Source organism: Columba livia, chromosome 1, assembly GCF_036013475.1.
Source record: "Columba livia isolate bColLiv1 breed racing homer chromosome 1, bColLiv1.pat.W.v2, whole genome shotgun sequence".
Taxonomy (NCBI): Eukaryota; Metazoa; Chordata; class Aves; order Columbiformes; family Columbidae; genus Columba; species Columba livia.
This window is the reverse complement of record NC_088602.1, coordinates 16,058,677-16,081,438: the sequence shown is the minus strand read 5'-3', so window position 1 is coordinate 16,081,438 and position 22,762 is coordinate 16,058,677. Positions and strand designations below refer to the sequence as shown.

The window sequence follows — 22,762 nt, the reverse complement described above, 5'->3', positions numbered from 1 at the left end:
ATACAGAACAATATTACAAAAGGAAATTAAAGTCACCAATTTTTACTGTCTTTGTTACTGTTGTTACTGGGTGACATTACCACCAGTAGCACATCTTGTGCTACTAGAGTGAAAAAATAGATCGCAACCTGAAGTGTCACTTTATGATTTTTGTCGCATTGGCTGGGCTGTGTAAAGTCACTCTTTAAAGACTATTAAAAAATATCACATGAAATAACTTCCAACACAAACATTTCCAGAATCAGAACTACAACCTTAGATCTCAGGCACAGCTGATAATTTCTACTTTGAAAGAACAGAAATTTCATGCTATACAAAGTTCTTGCCTGGATTTACGCAAAATATCTAATGCTACCATAGCTTTTCACTCCAAAGATGTGTCAGTCATTGAAGTTCTATATTTAACACTGAGAATTTTAATGGTATTTATTTCTTAAAACACATTTTTGTGTTTTGTGACTTCTGATTAGAATAAAATTGTATACCTTTGGATTTATGTATCCGATTTTATACATATGGGTGAATAAAAGGTTCACAAATGAGTTGAATACAACTTTCTGTAACAAATACATATGCTGAAACCATTTGCTCTATCATTATATAATAAGAAAGTTAATTAAAGCAGTCAAAGTTTACTTTAGTTTTGCACAGCACAGCAGTTAAACCAAGCTGGTCAACTGGAAGAACAAGTCGTAAATCAAAAAGGAGCTGTGTATAGCGAGGAACAACTTCATTTTTCATTCTGGTGTTTGAGATGAACCATAACTGCAGTAACTATTTACATAAGGAACTGAGGAGATTTTTTTTTAAAGCCTTGAACTTTAGAAAGTTTGTAAAATACTAGTTTATTCATACTTTCAAATGTCTAGTAGAATACCTGAAGACAGACAATGGTACAGGCTTGAATTCTTTGTTAGTATCAGTTCCTCCAAGAATAAACCATGACAAATTCCTTGACTAGCAGACCTGCACCTACATGTTTCTTGTTTTCTTGTTTCCCCACATCAACTCCTGTTGGTCAGACACGCAGTGTTCTTCATCATCCTGCTTTGCCTATGGCAAACAAACCAGCCACCTGTATTTCCTGAGCAAAAAACACAGCTCAAAACAAGCCTAACTCTCCTCCTAGGCTTCTGTATCAAGCATAACTTGACTACAGATAATCAAGCAGTAGCATCCTAGTTTTGTCACTAAAAAGCACAATACACTGTGCTTCAACACAAGAAAGAAATTAAGAAATGCCAATTCTGCAGTATTTTTCAGTTCCTCTCTATTTCAGTCTGCTATAAGCCCTCCCTCGCATTACCTGCTGTATGAATTTGTACCTTGCTCTACACTTCAATGTTGCTGGCAGCTGTGCTTTAAGAACTTGCAAGCTGTTCACAACAACAAAACCACCCCAAAAAAACGTGGTGTGGATACAGTTATGAACAAAACTATGCGATTACTCCTTTGTTAGCAAAGCTTGTACTTTTGATTATTTATTTTATTGATGTAGATCATCAGAGATTTTTGCTTGCACAGGTGTATTTACAAAACTTCTGAGGACAGACAAGTACTTATTCTGATTTTACCTGTGCCAGTAACAGTCAGAGTCACAACAAACCATCTAAGAGTTATACTGCGTAAGTACACTAGTTCTGGTGTTAGATATCCCACTTTAAAACAGAACAACTCAGAATATTTACCAATTCCCCACTTTAGATCTAAAACACTCTGCTTTAGTAAAAGCATTTTTCCCTATTTTATATCTAGCATCCTTTGATCAAACGGTTACTGAGAACAGTTTTGTGGGAACAGTAAAAATCACTCACAGGTCAGCCATGAGGTTCATAACAGAATTTGGATTCAAGAAAGACAAGAATAAATGTTATGCCTTATTACTTACATGAGGTGAGCTCAGTATGTTTTTCTTGTAGTAACTTCTGAATACCAGATGTACAAAATTTACACTGTTAATAAACTAAATTTACTAGATTTATTACACTGTTAATAAACTAAAATTAATATTCTGACCCCTCATTAAAAGTTGTCTGCACTAAGGTGTTGATTTTGTGCAGTTTTTAAAGTCTGTTAAAGGCCTGAACAGGCTGAAACTCTGTCAAATGCCTGTAAGCTTAAAAGTTGCACACTTATATGCAGCGACAATAATCCAGGCTGTCTTCCTCTCAACACTCTGCCCAAAAGCCACAGTATATCCAATCTTCCAGTTCAGCTAGAGGTTTTTTGATCTGATAAATTACAAGGGGAAAAAAAGATTCTATATAAAGGCAACAAAATTTCATTTCAAAACAGCATTATTAGCATATTGTCCACGATAGCATAACACATATTGGCTAACAGCTCAATGATTGCTTTTTTATTTAAAAAAAAAAAACAAAGCAAAACCCCCTAACCAAAAAAACACCCAAAAACAACCTCAAGAAAAGCAACCACAAAACTACCACACACACACCTTGCTGACTCCAGTCCAATGTAGTTTACACATATTGTTAGAACTTTTTTAAAACTAAGCTCAGACCTTGGAGTATCAACTACAGAATGCATACCAGACCACAGCTGAGTACCACAGCATTAAAATGTGTGTGTATGTGTGTGTGTGTGTATATATATATATATAAAAAAAACAGCATTAGATATATTACATATACATATATATATGACAGCATTAAAGTATATCTTTTTTTAATGTTTAGGTTTTTTGGTTTTGTTATGTGTAGGTTTTCTTCTTCTTTTTTTAAAATATGTTTATTACCAGTCTTAAGTAACTAAGATGTGCATTGGTAGAATTGGAAAAACCATTGTGCTACTCTGGTTCAGTTTCTGTGCAACAGGCACATTGTAACTCTACATGCATGTCTGCAATAAAACTTCTTCAGTTTTCAATTTACAAGCCAGACAAACACCAATGCTTTTTAGTATATATTTTTTTACCCATACATTTCATTAAGAACTGCCTTCCCCCATAATTTTATTTGCTGTTTTTTACGTTTTTAAGCTTCATATTAATGCCTGGTTTTATTACTAAAAAAACAAACAAAAAACCCCAACAACCACCACCCCCTCAAAAAAACCCATCCAAACCAATGATTTGTTGCAGAAACTTATCTATACCATTTTCACTCTTCCCTCATCTATGCACCACATATTCCTAGCAGAAGACTGAAATTTTCTGTTAAAGACACTGAAACTGGTGTAATCTGAAACGTGGTATAAGATTGTCTTTCAATATAAACAGCACGGGAACACAAATTCCACAACAGAAGATGTCGATCACATATCTCCAGGAGTTCAAACACAAGTTTTTTCTGCATGGTTATTTATTGGTTTGGTTTTAATCAAATGTCTCAAAATACAATTCTGAGAGTGAAATTTTGTATGCTTTTAATTTTCTTGAGGACTGAAGTTAACCAGCTCTCCCAGTTTTAGAATAGGAGTAGCTAGTTTTGTTGAGATTTGCCATTGCAGCTAGGGTATGGGTAGAGATTAACGGAAAACCAACAGGATCCTTTTTTTGGAGGTTCATAACAGAATTTGTATTCAAGAAAGACAAGAATAAATATTATGCCTTATTACTGGCTTACTCTTGGAATGACAGTGTTTATTATCCACAGTGAATTTGTTTGCAAGTAGCAACAGAAGAATGTGTCTTAGAAATTTGAGTCAAGAATTTAAAAGTAACATTTCAATAAAGCTTTTTAAAAATATCTACATCGTCTCTTCTGTAAATGCAGTTTTATCATTTAACTCAGCCACTATAAGGTTGATCAAAGTATTATTTAAGTCACAGGGTAAAAAAAGAATAAAAACGGGTTTCAGTTAAATCTAAAACATATTTACTGCAGTCAATACAAGTCGACCAAATCCTTTCTGAAGCTGCCCAGGGTATAGCGGTATAGAATCCACCTATTTGTCAATAAGAAATGGTAAACAATACGATGTTGTATTGCAGAGAAGATTATTGACACAGTAGTTCTAAAAGATAAGCAACTCAAAAAAAAGAAACAAACAAACAAAAAACCCACCAAAACAACAACAACAAAAAAATCACACAACCAACAAGCCCCTCCTCCAAACACACAAACACATTCAATACCTCCCAAAGAGCAAATCAAAACTGGTTTAATAGCTCCAAAATTTCATTTGACCTTCTAGGAAAATATCACTACAGACGTGGATGGATAAATAAATAAATGATATACCACAGTTCTGATAAATCACCAACACTGTACAAATTATTTTAGAAGCTCTAATAACATAAAATATTTGGGTTTATAATACTAAATAGTAGATTAACAATAATAAAATCCATCCCTGTACAGTGTAGTGGCTTGTTTTGACTAAACCATCAATGTCAGATGGAATGACCCCACATGCATCCCTCTGCAGCGGCATCACTGACTCAAGGCTTAATTTACTCTCATGCAGCATTTATCTCCACTGCCTCCTCTAAGCAGTCACACCATGGACTCGAGCATAGGGCTGATGCAGTTAAAAAACAAACAAACAAACAAAACAATATCACTGCAGAAAAAACAAATTAGTATATGGCTCATGCCATAACTACACCTGCCTTCACTCTCCAAACCCAGCTTATCCTCATGTAAGGACATCTTTAACTGTATTATGCTCTGCTGTCCTCCCACCAGTTTCCTTATTCCCATGTCATGTGCCATGACAAGTTCTCCTACAACTGACTTGCAGGGAAAAATTAAAGAGTAACTGTAACAATAAGAACCAGGGATTAGGATCTAAAATAGACCAAGTAACCATTGCTGATGAAATTATCTTGTCTGTGTATAAATCTGGTTACCTTGCACTATATGCCCACTACTGGAATCACCCATGAATTTAGCATTTTAAGACTTCTATTCAAAATTAAAGACACACTTTCCCAATGGAAATGTTTTTCTCTGTTCTATTTGTCTTGCAGAAACCCATAATTACAGAACACCAAGAGTACAAATACAGAGGATGATTTATTTCATAGACAAGCAGCAATTTCTTCTATTTTGAGGAGAATTCCCTGGTGTTATGACTTAACACACAGCATACAGATCATTTAAGAAGCCATGACATGTGCTAGCTTAAATGTGATTACTATATTGCACAGCCAGTTACCTGACAAAGCTTCAAGCAAATTAAAAGGAGTTGCATAAATATGATCAGTATAGTAAGCAACAACCTAGAAAACTGATGTACGTCAACCAGGCACTCCAGGAAGGTAAGTCCCCACATGAATTACTGAACACATACAAGACTGTAGAGTATAGAACAGTCATTTGGACAACTTACTTGATGTAAGATTAGACATGAGATTTCACCACACTGACTATCTTACACATATGAAAAAGACTTGGCAAGTTTCTTAATTCCTCCTTTTTTTTTTTTTTTTTTTTAATATTCAAAAAATCCTACTTAAAGTAAGCTGTTTCATTTATTTGCCTTGTAGAGAAATGCCAGCACATTTTAAAAGTCATTCGGTATGAGCTGTCCATGAGAAGCTACACTAGATGTTTTGCTCTGCTGCAGAGAACCATTTTTTGAAGCAGCGTATTAACAGGAAGAAGTAAAGTTGTGGGATCTCCATCCTTGGAGGTTTTCCAGACTTGGCTGAACAATCACTTCTGATGTAATTCGGCTTTAGCAACATTCATGCTTTGAGAAGAAGGTTGGATGGATGACCAACCTCCACTAAATACTAGATTCATGTCCTGGGCTTGGCTTGGATAGAGTTGATTTTCACAGGAAGCTGGGAGGGGACACAGCCAGGACAGCTGACCCAAACTAGCCAAAGGGATACTCCACACCATATGACATCATGCTCAGCATGTGAACTGGTGGAGCTGGTTGGGGGAAGGTACTGCTGCTCAAGAGCAGGCTGGGCATTGTTTTTCCGGGTGGTGAGCAATTGCATTGTGTATCCCTAGCTTTGTATATTCTTTTATTGTTATTACTGTTATTGCTTATCTCTTCCTTTGCTTTTCTGTTAAACTGTTTTTAACCCAACTCACAAGTTTTACCTTTTTGTTCTGATTCTCCTCACCATCTCACTGAGGGGGCGGGATGAGGGAGCAAGCGGCCACATGGTACTCAGTTGCATCTGGGGCTAATCCACAGTTGTTGGCTAGATAATAATTAAGACTCTAACGCTGTGTTTGCAAAATTTGAAAACAAACAAACAAACACAACAACCAAGAAACAACCAACCAACCAACAACAAAACACAGACATGTCCAGATCACCTGGCAAATTCATGGCTTTTTGAATATTCCAGTCAACTTAAAATCCTAACAATCCTCAAGCTCCTACAGAGAGTTAATCAGCCTTAACTGCTGGGCAAAGAAAGCTGCCACCTGAATCACTCAAGATTTTTTTAGACTTGGACAACTGTCCCTTATTATCCAATTATTTACTGATTAACACATTTGAAACAATATATTAATTATCACTAAATCAGTTATATCTGGTTGAAAAATCTTAAAAACCTCACAAATTTAGAGAGTCAAATACTCTTCTTTTGGTTAGTGAACTGTCGTGATAGTTAGACATACTGCACGACAGAAAAATATGGTGTAAGCACCTGGTATGGAGATACTAGGAAGGCAGGCATGGTATTGACAGAAGCTATTTTGTAACTAAATTTAGAAGTAGAATATGAAATAAGAGTTCCAAAATAATGCTGAGATCAACATTCTTTCAGCACTGTTGGAATTGAGTATATGAAGAAACATAACCAATCTTCCAAATACCCTGGCATTACTTCTCTAATGACATATCCATTCAATTAAAAACCTACACACACGTGTAGTGTCAGCCACAAGATATTTTATTCTAAAAATGAATGTCACTTCGATTTTTTTTAATAATGCACATAAGCATCATTTTATCACACCAGAATACTTCCATTTTGTTGGAGCAGCTCCCAGACATAAGGGCGAAGGCAAGTGCAGACAACCTTTCTCTTTCAAAGTGAATGCACCAACAGAAGTATTTGCATCCCAAAATTCATTCAAAAGACTCCATTTCTGGAGACACAGCAAACATTGCAGGCATTAAGTTCCAGAAACGGATGACTGCAAGTCCTTATTAGGAAGTGCAAGTGTTGTTTTTTCTAAACAAAGAAAAAGCAGCTATAGGATAAGGATATGTCCTGATATAACATGAACAAACAATTACCAGGAAGAAATTTAAAGAACAATTGAACAGGAGGTAGGAATCACCAGCTTTTACAACACAGGTAGGCCTTTGGTCAACTTCCACAGGGGGCCTACACAGTGCAATCTATGAAAGAAAAAGAGAAAAAGCAGTGGCATCACAAAGTTTATCTCAGCAACACAAATTTGCCCTTGATCAACCACTAACTAAAAAAAAAAAGTGCATGAAAGGACAAGCAGCAGAAGGAACACACTGTTTTTTTTCTTATATGAAAGTTTTGGTATGGTGGATGTTATAAAACATTCAAACCTTTCATCTGAAAAATAACAAAAATTGGAAAAGGCTTACAGAAGGGCTGAGGAGATCACTGAAAAAAGCTTCTACCCCAGGAACACCCAGCAGGTTAGGAGTCTTCAAGTTTCAAAAGAGATAATTTCCAGAGGAAATGGTATCAATCTTGAACAAAACAAATACGCATCAACTGTTCACTTTCACTTCCAAAATAAGAACTGGTCACCCCTTGAATGCAGCTGATGGCAGCCAAGCTTAAAACAGAACAAGGTGTTTCTTCATGCAGTGGACAGCCAGCCAGCGAGACTCCTTGTCAAAGCCCACAGCGGATGCTAAAAGCCTCAAAGTTTCTGTGGCCTCAAGGGGAGGCAGCACAAGTCTTGGAGGACAGTTGGAAGCTGGGAGAGTTCTCAGAGAGAGTATCACACATGGTGCCCTGTTCTTAGTCCTTCTAAGAAATCTGCTTATGGCCACTGCTGGCAACAATATTCTGATCCAGACAGGCACTTGGTTTGAATCAATACAGAGAGTTTAAAGAGACACTGCTAACAAGCTCTCTTGCCAGAGCAAAGTTGGCAGGGCCCAGCAGTTGCCAGGTTTTAAAACTGAACATCTTATCAAGAACAGCAGACAAAGACTCCAGGAAACAGTACAGCTACTTCTACTGCCTCCCTACTGCCAGTATTCTTAATTTGTGTCTCCACTTCAACCACACATCATCTTCTGGATTTTTTCCTTCAGCTTATAAGAATACCTTAGCTACTACACAAAAAGATACTTACATGAAACAACACATCATCATCATCATCATCATCATCTGATTCTGCAGTTCAGCCTTGTCATGTCCACCAAAACCCAATACTGGCTCTGCAGGATCCACTGGAGGGGTAACAGCTGGGAAATTCTCAGCTGATCTAAAACACCGGGCAGGAGCATGAGCTAAACAGTCTAATAACTTTGACCAATACATGTTTTTTCTTTAGTAGAAATGCTGCCTTGAATGGTATGCAAGTGCTATATTAACCAAAATGAAAAGCTATTCATCTTAATGAAGTGCAAACGAAAGTACTGTTTCACAAAGCAAAATGCAACTACACCAGATGCTACTGCAGCCTATATATCTTTGTTTAATATAACTTCTTCTTGGACTCTGTTTGATAAAGTAATTGCATGCAAGAATTTGTACCCTATTTATTTTTCTGCAGCTTGTAAAACAGACAAAAGATTTTCAGCTGGAAGAACAGAACAGCATCCTATACAATAAAAGAACACGTTCATCCACTTCTACAGAAGGTGTATTTTGCAGTTTGGCTACCTGAACACGCATATCTACCTACAGATGGTAGGTGGGGCTGGAATATTTTAATGAACATTGGGTGTGTAACTAACTGACTGGTTAGTATTCTAAACTCTCATAACTTTGTATCACAACTGCAGGTAAGGGCAATAGTGATCAAATATATTTGTCTGTAGAAACTGGATATAAGCTAGCTGTTTCAGCTAGTTAAGTAAAACCATCATGCATTAGCAAAATTGCAAGTTTGCTTCTATCTTTCATATAAAGAATTCCATAAAGCTATAGGCAAATTATGTGCAGATCCTGGCAAAGAAAGAATTATCGGCACCAGAATCTCCTGTATTTCAAATAAATTCCATACAAATGAACTTGTTCTGCATGTACAAAACAAGAGTTCAATGGCTTATTGTGAGGGTAAAAGACTTCTTCCCATAAATGTATTTATGTAAAACTTATGCACTACAAAAGTCAGCAATTTTCACTTCATTGCAACTCCTCAACTCTTTGGTCAGTTAGCTGCTACCTTGGCTTAAGAAAGCACTTAAAATCCTCCCCCTTCGGTTTTGCAGAGCAAGCGTTTGAGGTCATTTTAAAAGGGCAAAGCTTGGCACAGACCAGGGTCTACACTCCTACTCTAACAGGACTTCGAAGCGGAGGAGACAATTAAAGTTCACATGCAATCTCCAAGCTGCTCTCCACCACAGCGTAAACAGGATTCAAACCGTAGCCTTGAGCAAAAGTCACACAAATGAAAGGAAAAAAAAGTCCCCTTCTGCTTCCCCCCTCCCTATTCCAGCGCAACCTTAAAACCAGAAGTTGGACAATGGGTACCACAATTACGAAACTGAATTAATATTCATTTTTCCTGGAGACATTACCATGTACAACTGACATTTAATTCATTAAGAAAACAATGAACTGTCCAAGTTCCTCAAGAAATCTCTAGAATACAAAGCTGATCACATCAAGACCCATCTAACTGTAATAAAAAAGGGGCATAAATTTGAATTGCAAACTATTTTTTTAAATAATATAATTAAGACTTCCTTTGACCTTGTTAACAGGGATGCTAAAATGTTATTTCTTAACTTACTGTTTATGCTAAGGTCTGTTTCACATTTTCTCTTCCTTCTGCCTAGACAGTGACTAAATTATTAGGATATTGTGAAATATGCAATAGATTTTTTCCAGTTATTAGTCATTATGGTAAAAAAAAACAACAACAAACAACAACAAAAAGCACCACACACACACAAAAACAACAACACGGAAAAAATCCCACCACACACCAACCCAAACCAAAAGCCTACAAGCATTCAGATTATAACATTTCTCCTAATACTACGAATCTGAAAGTTCTTATCTTGTTTTTTTGGTTCAAATGACTTGGTAATTATTTGGTCCCGATATCTTGGGCCTGCTTTAGAATAGTTTCAGAATAAGATTCCTGTAAAAAGTGAAAACCTGAAAGACCAGTTATGAAAGGGAATACTTACTTCAGTCCAATGTTAAACTCACTGGCTAGAAGAGTTTAAGTGACATACACAGATGGAAATGAAGTGTACATGTGTTTAGAGACAGAAAGTAGGAAAATGAAACAGCTCTTTGCTGATGCTAACATACCTATAATTATGTCGACAGCAGCACAACAAAAAGCTCTCAAAAACCTATCCACACAAGAACTAGAACATAGGCAATTTTTCTGTGAAAACAGCTGGTTTCAGCTAAAGCAAGTATTTAAAACTTATTATTGTTAAACTAGTATAATTCATCCTGACCAGTACAGAAGTCAATAGACACCTAAACTCCAATTAAAGCAGAGTATTACTTTTTTTTCTACGAACATGTTTTTTCATATGTATACAAAAATGGTCTACACAGTTTAACATAGAACATCCAAGTCCTTTCACCTTCTAACAACCTTTTATACGCCAGATTACATCTTTTTAAGTACATCTCATTTCATATCCTTAACTTGTCCAAAACTGGTTAATCTGACAAAGGTTTTGTGAATCCCTACAGAATGTGTGCATTGGATATTTAGGTCTACCAACTATATTAACTGTATCATCACCACAGTAAATACCAAAAGAAATTTCTCTTTTACTCCATTTTGCACCATTCTGAAGAGACTATATAAATATCGGAATTAAAGTAATTGCAGAAGACCTGCCAACCAAGCTTTTCAGACAGGAACAGCAAATCAAAACATAAATTTGAAAAGTGAGAACCTACAAGAAAATATAACTGAGTTACACTTCTTTCCTTTACCCAAAGAATTCCATTTTGCCTATACAACCTATACTTGTTTGCTTTCAGATAATGTTTTATTACATCATCAATGTCTAATTTTACACCATAACCAGAAAATGTGAAAAGTTTACTTAGCATTTAAATTTAAATTTATTTAAATAAATTTGTGTAGTGCAGACAGACTTCCAGCAAAGCTCTCCATAAATCAGAATCCACTGGAGATAAACAGTAAATGACCTTTACTTGACTCTCCTATAAAAAAGTTCAGCAGAAAAAATGGCTTCACAGCCTCAATGTAATAATCAATAACTAAACCACTAACACTGGTCTAAGTTACCAAACAGCATGCCAGAGACTCAAGAAAAGCATCTGGTCTTTCAGTATGACACAGCAAAATCTCATTAGTGAAATTAAAGCAAAGTCCAAGACTGTTTTCCAGACAGCTTTGTTTCTGTAGCAACTGGCATGACTGACAGGTAATATACTGGTAAAAGTCTTACTTTACAAGGCAGCTTTACATTATTATCTTGACTTACCAGCAAATTAGAAAACCTAGCAATATTTGTCTGAAACACAGCCTGAAGTAACTTAGTTAAAGCCAAATAAAACACCAACACAGTGAATCCCAGAAAACAGACTCCAGAAGTACGTCAGGAGGCCATGAAACAGCGACACAGCCTAGTCACACCTTTCAAAACCTTTTGCCCTCCAAGCAAAAGTCCAATTTTATTTACCAAAAAATAGCTATTAAGTACCATTTTCATAATAAAGACAAGTTTCCCCATGCTCTACATCCCTACTTAAATGTTTAACAAATATAGTTTACCTGGTAAATTCCTCAATAGAGCCTTACATCAAAATGAGGTTTAGCGAGCTGTTCCTAAGTCCTGCAATTACATGGCATCTATCTGTCACATTCCAATACACAACCTCCTCCCAAGAATTTTGTATTCACATTATTCAAACCCTCAGGCTGTCAAATTTCCCTCCCCAGAAAATTCTGTCTTTCTCTTGGGTCAACTACAGGGTATCCTGGCCATGTCCAAGGGCCACCAGCTGGGGGACTGACACTCACAGACATCTGGAAATCTCCTGCACTCAACCAAGTAACATTTTCTTTGGAATTCACAAGAAAAATTGAATCATTTCAATATTATGGTTTACGTAATCATGCACAGCTTGTTGGGGGGTGGAGAGAAGAAAAAAGAAAAAAAACCCCACACCTTAAAAGAGCAGATAATGTTTACAGAAATAGTGAAAGACACTGAGTTTCACCATTAATGAGTTTTACCATGTATATATGTTTGGACTGTACAAAAAATAAATGCAAATACGTTGAAATTAATAAAAATATAAAGACACAAAATTAATAGGAGAGCTGAGTAGCTATCAGTTTCAAAAGTTTAAACTAAATCAAATTACATCATCTGAATTTGTTCCCAGCCACGAAGATAAACACACGCAGTGGTCTGGCCACATATAAAAAGAAGAGAAACATCTCTAGTTTTGGCTGACAACTCTCTATAGCTGTTTAGCTATCTTTGTATTTTTCCTTTCGTGGCTGTGGGGGGAGGTGTCTAGTCTTAATCTAGAGCCTGATAGAAATTGCTTGTAGTTAATATCAGACTAGTTTTAACAGTTCATCTTGTATCTCAACCCAAGTAAGACAGCTTGCTCTCCTGGGTATCATCCAGTAACCGCTTATGTCTGATATGTTAAAACGTTTATTTGGGACCAAACAAAGTAGGACCTGTGCTTTAATTTTACACGTGGCCCAGATCAGGTCCTGCAATTAAATATTTCAGCATTCCCAGTGCTAACTAGTTACTTTCTCTGAAAGTCTACTTTAAAAATGGATAAACTCAGTGAAAAATCAATTTTGCTTGCTCTGTGTCAGCTTTTAAAAATTTGCAGCTGTTGTGCCAAAATTGCAGAGGGAAAAGGGGCAAACTACAAACGCAGATTTTATATTTGGAATTTTAAAGCTACTGATTTTTTTCATTTACAGAAGTGGAAAGATAAGAGAGATAAGAGATAAATTTAGTAAAAGTAGGTATGATTTTACCGACATATGCCACTGATCAGTTCAATTGCATTTACCCATTAGAAATATTTTTTGCAATAAGTGGTGGGGTAGCGCCTGTCACTTTAATGGGAACTTTCAAATTAACATCCTCATATTATTTCACTGTTTTCTATCAAGTGGGAATTTCCATGATGTGACTGATGGGTTACAGATTACCCTATGCTACAAACCAGATGACTACTACAAAAATTCTCAACTGTAATTCTTTGCCATCTTCAACATACAGAAGTAGACAGGCAAAAGGATAAGAGAGTCCAGAAGACACTCATCTTGATTTATCTCAATTTCTTGTTTGTCTTTAGAAGAGGTCAAGACCTGAGAAAACAGAAGTGGTTCCATAGCGGTGTAAAGGATCCCACAGAGTGACTCTACTACTTTTAACCAAATAAAACCTGACAAAATGTTTAACAAGCAGGACACCTTTTTTAAACATCAAATTCTGATTAAACCTGTATCAGGAGGCTCTTCTCATTACTGATGAATGAGACTAAGATTTCTCATTATAAAAGATGAGTTAATAAAGATCTCCATCATAACTACAACTTTTAACATAATGCAGTTTTCTGAGTGCAGTATGATAACACTGATCCCAAATTTGATTCAGGAGATAGGAAAGCATTGCTATGAAACAGTATCAGGCATTTAAAGCAAACTAAAACAACACAAGTGTTCTTAACAGCTAGACCAGAAGTAAATTTACCAATTCCATAAGGGAATTTGAAAAGTTTAGTTTTATACATTTGCTACTTGAAACAACCATATTTTTCCTCCTTAATGAACACTGTGTTAATATGACCTTATTTTTTCGAGTATGCCATTGCTTTCTGTCTGTTGCATGTATACTCAGATCCTATTATAGATTTGTAATAATTATATTCACATTATATTCTCTACAGTTGGCACAGGCTCCCCTACAGTATTACAAGATCTCAGTAGATGTTTATTCCCATACTTCTTAGAGTATATGGAAATGCTTCAATAGGCAACAAATCATATACTATAAGCACAAAGATTAGTTTTATGAGAGATACACTGAAAGGCAAAACCTGTGGGAGGAAGAAAGGTACACATCAACAGCCAACTTCAAAAAAATCCTCAAGAGATAATTTTTAACTTACATCTAACTGTTGAGATCCTATATTTTTCCCCAGTTCTATATTCTTCTGAAGACAGTAAATTCCAATACGTTTACAAATAAAAGGAAAATATATGAGTGAAAACCTCAGGGTACATTTCTGGTTAACCTGAAATCACATCTACTAAACTGGTTTTGGAATAGTCTTATAAAATTACCTTGTATGGTGGGGTACCAAATGTATGAATATCATCATTTTCAATTTTTCTTAAGCAAAACAAAACTAAACATTAGAAAAGTGCTGTGTGCCAGTGCTCTCACTGGTGCCCACCCACCAAGCTGCCCACAAGTTCTCTATACTCCAAGGGCTGAAGATGAACTTTCATCCTCCTCCGAGCTCTGCCTCAGTGCTAACACAACTAGGACAGGTTTGCCCTTGTTCTTCCTCCACCCTTTCAAAGATACAGGAATCTTCAGTACAACTGCAAATTCAAAATCGTCTCTATTACTGTTCTCTCACAGGAGTCTTCAAGTAAAAGGTAGAAGGAGAGATATACACTTCATAGTACCATGTCTTCCAAGACCAAAAGAGAAAACCAACCCAAACTTAAGTTGCCAAAAACATACCACAGTATATTTTACTTTAGAAATATTTTAACTAATATTTCTTTCCTCCAGTTACATTCTGAAACTAACAGTGCCCATTTACCCCTACACAGATTTCATGTCATACTTTGTAGATCATCGATCTTATTAATATTTTCATAATCAGTCAGAAATCATCAATATAAAAATTAAATTAGTTTGATGCATTGCAAATATAATTTAGCAAACAGAAAAATCTTCAACTGCTTTTTAGTATAAAAAGCATGGAAAATAAAAAAAGTGGACAAACCCACAAAAAGCAGCAGTTGTAGTTGGGGTTTCCAACAATATGGCCCTTAAACACATGAACTCATATTAACTGAAGATTCTGAATATGCATTTCCCCAGTAAATTAAGGTAATCAATAAAATATGTGACTGTGGCAGTAGTTTTTTCCAATAAACATCTTCTGCCCTAGAAGACTGCAACTACTTTAGCGGGCTGGTGAAAAGAAGAGATGATACTGGTGTAGTGTGCAGTTCCAGACAAGGGTAAAATGGGATATGAGAGAAATTTAACAGCATTGCTGGATATTTTTCATGTGTGACATGAGGAAAAAAAAGGTGCATAGCAACAAACTTCCCTGTTATCTTAAAACAACTCGGTTTCACAATATCCACAGCCATACCTCTGTACGGAGCACATACGAAATGTGTAACAGCAATCTATTTTTAAGCTTTCTGCCAGATGGGTAAACACCTCAAGCACACCCACAGATACTAATGAAAACCACCTTGGCCTCCTTCAGGAAGTCATTCAACACTTCGCAGAAAAAAAATAGGAAGTTGTTGATAAACCGCTTGCAAGAACTACTTCCTGTAGGAAAAATAATTACAAGACTTGTTTGCTGGACGATCAGTTAACTTCTCCTCACATTATGAAATGAGGTATTACACAAGCTTTGTAAGAACTAAAAGCATAACACTGAGTTAAAATGATACAAGAGTAATGCTAAAACTGAGCTAAACTTATTTTTCCTTTCTGCACGTTGCTGTCTGCTCTCCCATGGCACATTATCTTTTGCCTCAAGAGCGATCCCCCGTCTTTCCCCATAGTTCACCGAAATGTCAACCAGCAGCTGGCCAGCAGGAAGCGGTTACAAAGTGATGCCGTTGACATCGCCACACAAACCAAGCGAGCCTTTCTCACTGCACGCTGAAGAACGGGCTCCAGCACACCGCACAGAAACGCTGCGATGACTCAGACCTGACCACTTACTAAGCAGGCAAGTCTGAACTTATGAGTTCTATTTAGGAAGCAGTTTCAGTAAAAATTAGTTTTACCAGCTGTATAGTGAGTGTGTCTTAACTCACCGGCCAAAATCATCTGTATTTTCACTAATGGAGGACTATACTCAGAAGCCCTACTCGTAACAGCGAGATGAACACTAACGAGGGGATATCTGGAAAATCGTACGTTGGGCATTCATACATAAAGGGGTCTATCTATCCAGATGACAGACTGATTTACAAGAGCAGCTCTGCTTCAGACCCTATGCTACCACTCTCACCCTCTTTTAATATGTATGGATACATGTGTGTTGTGTATATAAAATATCTGGCCAAATAACTGTGTGCATGTATCTATAAATATATATAGGCAAGTATTTTCTCTCCCTTACACACTATTTTTGTTTCTTTGCGCAAACTACTACGCTTGCAGTGCTTGATCCATTCATTAGTGGAAGTGACTATGTTCCAGGCTGTATTAAATATGGTACTTAATTTTACATTATTCCATTTGCACTACAGTATATTATGATAACTATAACCATAAGGCTTACCGACATCTGGAAAAAATCTAATACTGTTACCTATTCTGCAAAGATCTTTCTAGAGCCTGAATACCAGGCTCTTCATGGATTCACTACAGAACAGAGCAAATGGAAACAAAGAGTGATGCAGCCAGTCCAACAAAAAAGCGGAATACTTGGAAGAGACACTAAAATTGCATATGCTAGAAGGAACCATGTTAAATGTATTTAGTATCAGAAATCTTAGGACTCACACTTCAAGCAAATATTTAAGGTATAACTAGACAAAATGTGAGTTTTAACAGGCATGTAGCTATGAGAGAGAACTTCTTACTCAACACTAAAAAAACTTCTCAAATACAAACCTGCTACTCAAAAATAACACTTACATTTCTTTGGATTTCTTAAACATACAAAAGCAGCATTTTGACAGTACTTAAAATGTTTTTCACAAACCTTCATAAACTCAAACGAAGTTGGCGCAGACAGTATTAAACATTTTAGGAACAAGAAATGTTCTTCAAGTGTGAACGGAGCCTTCAGAACTGTCCTCATTAGACTCTCCCATACCACAGCACCACCCAAGGAAAGCCAAAAGAAAACAGCCCATTAAGCTGTTTAAAATCTCCCAAGGTCAGCATGTGACCCAGCAGGGAGAGGTTCAAAAAGTACAGCCTTTATTTTTCTTCCTAACAACCTGGTTTGTTTCCACTCCTTTCCCCTTCAAGACACATCCTTCACAGCTAGCAGCTCTTTCAATCATTTACTTTGGATGTCTGCTTGAGAACAAACGATCTTGCTCATGCAGATGAGTTTGCCAGACTTGTGTGTACTTTCCAGTCTCAGGCTCTTTATTGTTCTTGCTGAAACCTGACCCTTTGAAATGGATACCAGGACACCAAGAAAGGACAAAAAAACTTGCAGAAAAAAAAAAAGGAAAAGATATTTTGTGGTCAAAATGAAACTGCAGAAAAGCCTTCCAAGAACAAATCTTTCACTCCCGTTTCACCCGAATGAGCATAATTTTAAAAAATCAATTATAAGAGCGTGAAGATATTTTGCATCTCTTAAACTGTTCTATTTACTGTAAAATTGACAGCATTATCGAAAACAAACACTTGTGGTAAAACTTAAAAATCAAATATCTATTTTTCGTGCTTCGTATGCTGCTCTTTAAGAGCTCTCACTAGCACAGTCAAAACAAAGTTTGCTTTTCATTTCAAAACTCAGTCTGTGCTCTCTTCAAGGTCCAATGAGCAACTGTAGCATAAACTTCCACTGTTCCAAAAATATTTTATATGTGCCCCCTGAAGAGTTCACATTCTAGAATACGCTGATTTGTTAAACTTCACCAAAGAAAAACTCGCATCTCCAAGATCTATAGCTAATGCTCATTTTTGCATTCTTAATACAGACTTATTGTTTTCAAAAAGTAACCTTCTGGCTCAGATAATGTCACACAACTGCTGTAACCTCTTTTTGGTCAAAAAAACCCATGATGCTAATTTCATTGTATGGAAACACCATTGCTACAGAAACAAGAAACAGTTTTAAGAAGTTCTGCAAGTTCCATTTTCCTTGCAGACTATGTAAATTCATTTCTGAAGCTACAAACTCTATTATTTCAATCAAATGCACAAATTAATGACAATGTTTTAGCAAGAAAAGTAGGGATAAAGAAGTTTTACTTGGCTGAAACAAGTTCTGCATAAATAACATACCGTGTTGCCTCTCCCCTCTCCTGGCCCCGAAAATGACATACAATGGGTTATTTAGAGACTTGCAGTTAAATAAAATGCTCAAAATATAATCAAAACATTTGAGGGCCAGTTATGTGCCTTGGTGGTCACACTTTCTGAAAGAATGACAAGCTCCTGCTGTTTTAGAAAACTACACAGCATAAAGGAAAATGCTCCCTGATGGATTAGGTGTCAGATGGCTGGCATGTTTAACCTCTCTTCAGTTATAGAAAAGGTGATACTAATTCCACTGTGTGAAAAAGCTACAGCTGTAGGAACAAGAAACAATGTTAAAAGTTCTGCAATTTCCCTTTCACTGCAGGGAATGTAGATGAGTTAAGAGGTACAGACCCAAATACTGCAATCAAACACATATATTAATTTCCCTCATGAGTAGAGAGTAGGCAGAAATGCTCTGACTGCATACTTACACCATTATACTTTTTCAAAAAATAAGAAGTCCTGATATAGTCTCACTACAATAGTTCCTAAAGTTACTCTTTTACATCTGTATCATAAAAACAAGGTAAAATGTATTTTGACCTGCATGAGAACTCTGGCAAGATTCAGTAAATCTAAAAGTCATATTGTTTGAAAATCTCTATGTGGATTTCACTGATTTTTAGCATACAATATAATGGATATCATTCTTCAACTAAGATTAAAATAGGGCAAATACTAACAGAGTATCATACAGTTTTCAGAAACAGCAGAGAGTTGATATGGGAGAAATACTGAGGTAGTGGGAACTCCTACTTAAAAACAGAAGCATAATTTTAAAAACAGGTATTTTAAACACAACAAACCTTACTAAAATTCAAAGACTGTTAAAAATCCAACAACAACACAGAGACAAAACAAACTGAAAACAACTTTTACTTACTTAAGAAAGTATCTCTGTCCAGATGGTGTCTTAGCCATCTCCCAACCTGGTGGCAAAGGCACATCATCAGGGATCTCAAATGACGACTGGCGGAGATGCTGAGAAGATGGAGCTCCAGGTCCTGTCACTACTCCAGAGGGTGTAAGTGTCCCTGGAGAAACAGCTCCCAGCTGCAGTGATGCTGGAGAGGAATGAGCTCGGACATGCTGCGGGGTCAGGGCTCCTGCTGTCCCTGCATCAGTGCTGGCCTGCCAGGAGTGAAATTATTCCCATTAAGATTCTTTTATTTCAGCAGAAATGCACCTGTCAGAAGACATTTCACTTTAAATAAATCTTTCAGAAGAAACTAAGTCAGTCATTGTGAAGTTCTGCTTATTTTCCAGTTATTGCTGTGCAAGTGAGCCACCAAGTAGGTTGGTTAAATAGCACCACAACACCCCTCATATAAGTCAAGTAATATAAACTGTAAGTATGTGCTAAGTGCCTTTAGTTTTATTTTGAAAACTAAAGTTCTTTTACTCCTTGGTGCAGGGTTAGAAAAAAAAAAAGTGCCTGCAGTGAGCAGACCTCATACAGCATATTGCATGGGTCACTACTGGACTGCACCCGTCCATTAGCATCCCACCACTTTCTGCTGGAGTTAATTTCTCACTCTCCTTTTGAAATGGGGGTGTGGGGATGTAAGGATACCCACACATACACCCTCTGCAGAATGATAAATGATTACACAAGGAGAAAAGCAACAAAGCAATGCCAACCAACAGCAACGAGCTCCAGGGGAGGAAGCCTCCTGAACTCAACCATAAAACAAACCAAAAATCAAAACCAAAAAACCTTTACAACAAGACTGAACACTCAATTTCCTAATCTGCACACAAACCACACTTCAGAGTACTGGGAGCTTATAAAGAGTCTGCCCATGCTTTATCTAAAGCAAAGCTTCAGCAAACTGTTGAACCAGTCAATCAGAAATGACTCACAAAACCATTCATCAGAGTTACCAGTCTTAAGTACACAGAACTTCCTTGCCAATAGTAAATACGTGTCCACCGTGAAGCAGAAAAGGCACCTCTGAAAACCAGACTGACTTTTAAATATATATTTACCAATTAATTGATTCAGTAGGTACACCAGAAAAACATGGACACCTATAATAAGATGCACGTAGCAGCCCTTGCCACACCTCTCTACAAAGAGTATTGCACCATACGTGAGGCCTCACTTATATACTTCTATGGAGACTGACAGCTTTGTTTCACTACATCTGTGTGGGAGCACTTGCAAAGTTTCATATATTAAATAGAAAACAAAGTACCTTACATTTACATTGAAGTAAAATACACAAGTTGCAAATCAACTGAATTTGAGGGATTTTGATTCTTCAGAGTTGGGAAGAATTACATAAATCTGAAGACCTTTTCTGTGGAAAATAATATATTTATGGCACAACTATATAAAAAGGAAGATGAAAACAGTCTCATTTTAAAAGTCCAAGATCGAAGCAAACAATTCTCTGGCTTCGGCTGGATTTCAAGTTTATGGAACCACCAACTGGCACAAGGAACAGTGACCCAACTAAATAAGCATTACAGATGAAGAGTAACATACACAAACTAGATAATGCTGAGCTTAAAAGTACAAGTTGTATGAATTTCACACACGTTAAGTGCATTTCAAACACGGTAGCTATTTAACTGCAGTTACTGTATTTAACAAGACACAGAACCAAACGTTAGCTGGATGTATACCAGTTCATATTTGTGCACAATGGAACCGCGGTAAGATTTGCACAGTTTAGAAAAAGCTATCCATAAGAACCTTATTCCTCGCTGGATTTCAGTGTGACATTAAAGGTCTGCAAGTCAGGAGCAAAACTACAGAAGCAACTCAGCCCCACCCCTTTCTATTTTCTTTTCAGTCTTGCAAAGTGAAGGCCAGACTGATTTTTCGAGTATTTGGAAAGTGAATTAACTCCCGGGCTGAGCAAGTACTTGCCAAGGTTCAGCCTGGAGTGAACTTCTGAAGCCAAGTTATAAGTCCTTCAAAACGGACGATTAATAATGGAAATGTTGACAGACCCTTAACAACAGGAGTACCAGGCACCAGTGCACAGAGCAAGTTTCACTCCTACTGACTGCATAGATAAAGTGACAATAGCCAATAATAAAACCTACTTTATAGCTTAGCAACGAAGTTCATTACTTAATAAAACACTCGAGTAGGCACAGGCACCTTCCAAAAAGTTGGTAACAGCAGCCTAAACATTAACTTCCAGTCGCATTCGCTCCAACACTTCGGTCTTGGCACACAAGTCACTCTGCTGAGAGCCCGAGCGCTGCCGGAGGCCCCGGGCCGGCCCTGCCCGCATCCCCGGGCCTGGACAGCCGCACCCCGCGGGTCCCGGGGCGGCGGCGCCTCGGCGGCCCCTCCGCGCCGTGGGACATGAAGGGCCGCTCGGGAATTAACTCTGAAACGCGAGGGGGGCGGGGGGCGCTGATCCCACTGGAACAGCGCGGTGATGAAATGGTGGAAGAGCCACATCCATGTTGTTGGATGGGACGGGACGGGATGGGGGGGTGGGGAGTTTGGCACAACCTCGTTACTCCCTCAGCAGGCGGGCAGCTCCAGGAGGATTAGACCCCAAAGAGAAATCCGCCCGGTGTCCCAAGGAAAACGCTTTCACGCAACTTTTAAGTGCTCCCCCCGCCACCACCGCTGCCTGCCCGGCCAAGCCGAGAAAGCGGCCGCGGGTCTCGCCCAGGAGCGGATGTGGAGCCCGAGGCCCCGCCGGGGACAAGGGCCGGCCGGCCTCCCGCCGCGGCGCTGGCTCCCCTCAGCTCCCGGAGAAGAGGGGCCTCCCGGTGCCCCCGCCCCCGGGGGAGAACAACTACGGGGGGAAGGGAGGAGGAGGCGGGCGGCCTCCCCGCAAGGCGAGGGAGGAAGAAAGGCACCGACCTCCCCGGCAGCCCCGGCCGGGCGCCCCCCGCCCCGCTCAGCCCCGCGGAGGGCGGATTCCCGCCCCGGCCCCCTCCCCCACACGCCTCCCCCGGGAGGAGCTCGGCGGCGGCGGCGGGGAGGGAGGGCGAGCGCCCGGCCGGGCCGCCCCCCGCTCCCGCCCGCCCGGCCCGGCCGCCCCCTCCCCCTCACCTGGCGGGAGTGGGCCTTGGGCTCGGGCGGCTTGAAGAAGGAGTCGGGCAGCTTCCGAAGCCGCATGGGCAGCGTGTGCGGCACGTTGGCGCCCTTGGGGTTCATCACGGCGTTGAAGAGCGCCTCCAAGTCGGTCTCCGAGTCGCCCCGCACATGGACGATCTGGTGCCCCGCCGGAGGGGGCCCCGCGCCCGGGGGCTGCGCCGCGCCGGCCGGGGCCCCCGACACCGCGCCCGGGGGCGGCTGCTGCGGCTGCTGCGAGGCCGGGGGCTGCGCTGCCTGCGACGGCTGCTGCGGTTGAGGCTGCCCGGGATCCATGGCTCCGTCGGGACCCCCCGGCACTTCCCTGGCGGGGTTCGGCGGCTCAGAGCCCGGGTTCCCAGCCCCGCATGCCCCGCTCCCCGGACCGCGGCTCGTCCTGCTGTTGCCGGTTCT

The 22,762-nt window shown here is 38.9% G+C and overlaps 1 protein-coding gene across 8 annotated transcripts in view; it reads right to left on the bottom strand.

Annotated features, from left to right (window-relative positions):
• YAP1 (Yes1 associated transcriptional regulator) overlaps positions 1–22,645 on the bottom strand; it is a 90,333-nt gene extending 67,688 nt beyond the window's left edge. For all 8 annotated transcript variants that reach the window (XM_065045616.1, XM_065045350.1, XM_065045282.1 and 5 more), the window contains exons 1-2: positions 22,328–22,645; positions 19,181–19,428 (exon numbers count right to left, since the gene is read on the bottom strand). In XM_065045616.1, the coding sequence (XP_064901688.1) occupies positions 19,181–19,428; positions 22,328–22,645 (566 nt within the window). The remainder of the gene's footprint in view (positions 1–19,180; positions 19,429–22,327) is intronic.
• Between the last annotated feature and the right edge of the window lie 117 nt (positions 22,646–22,762).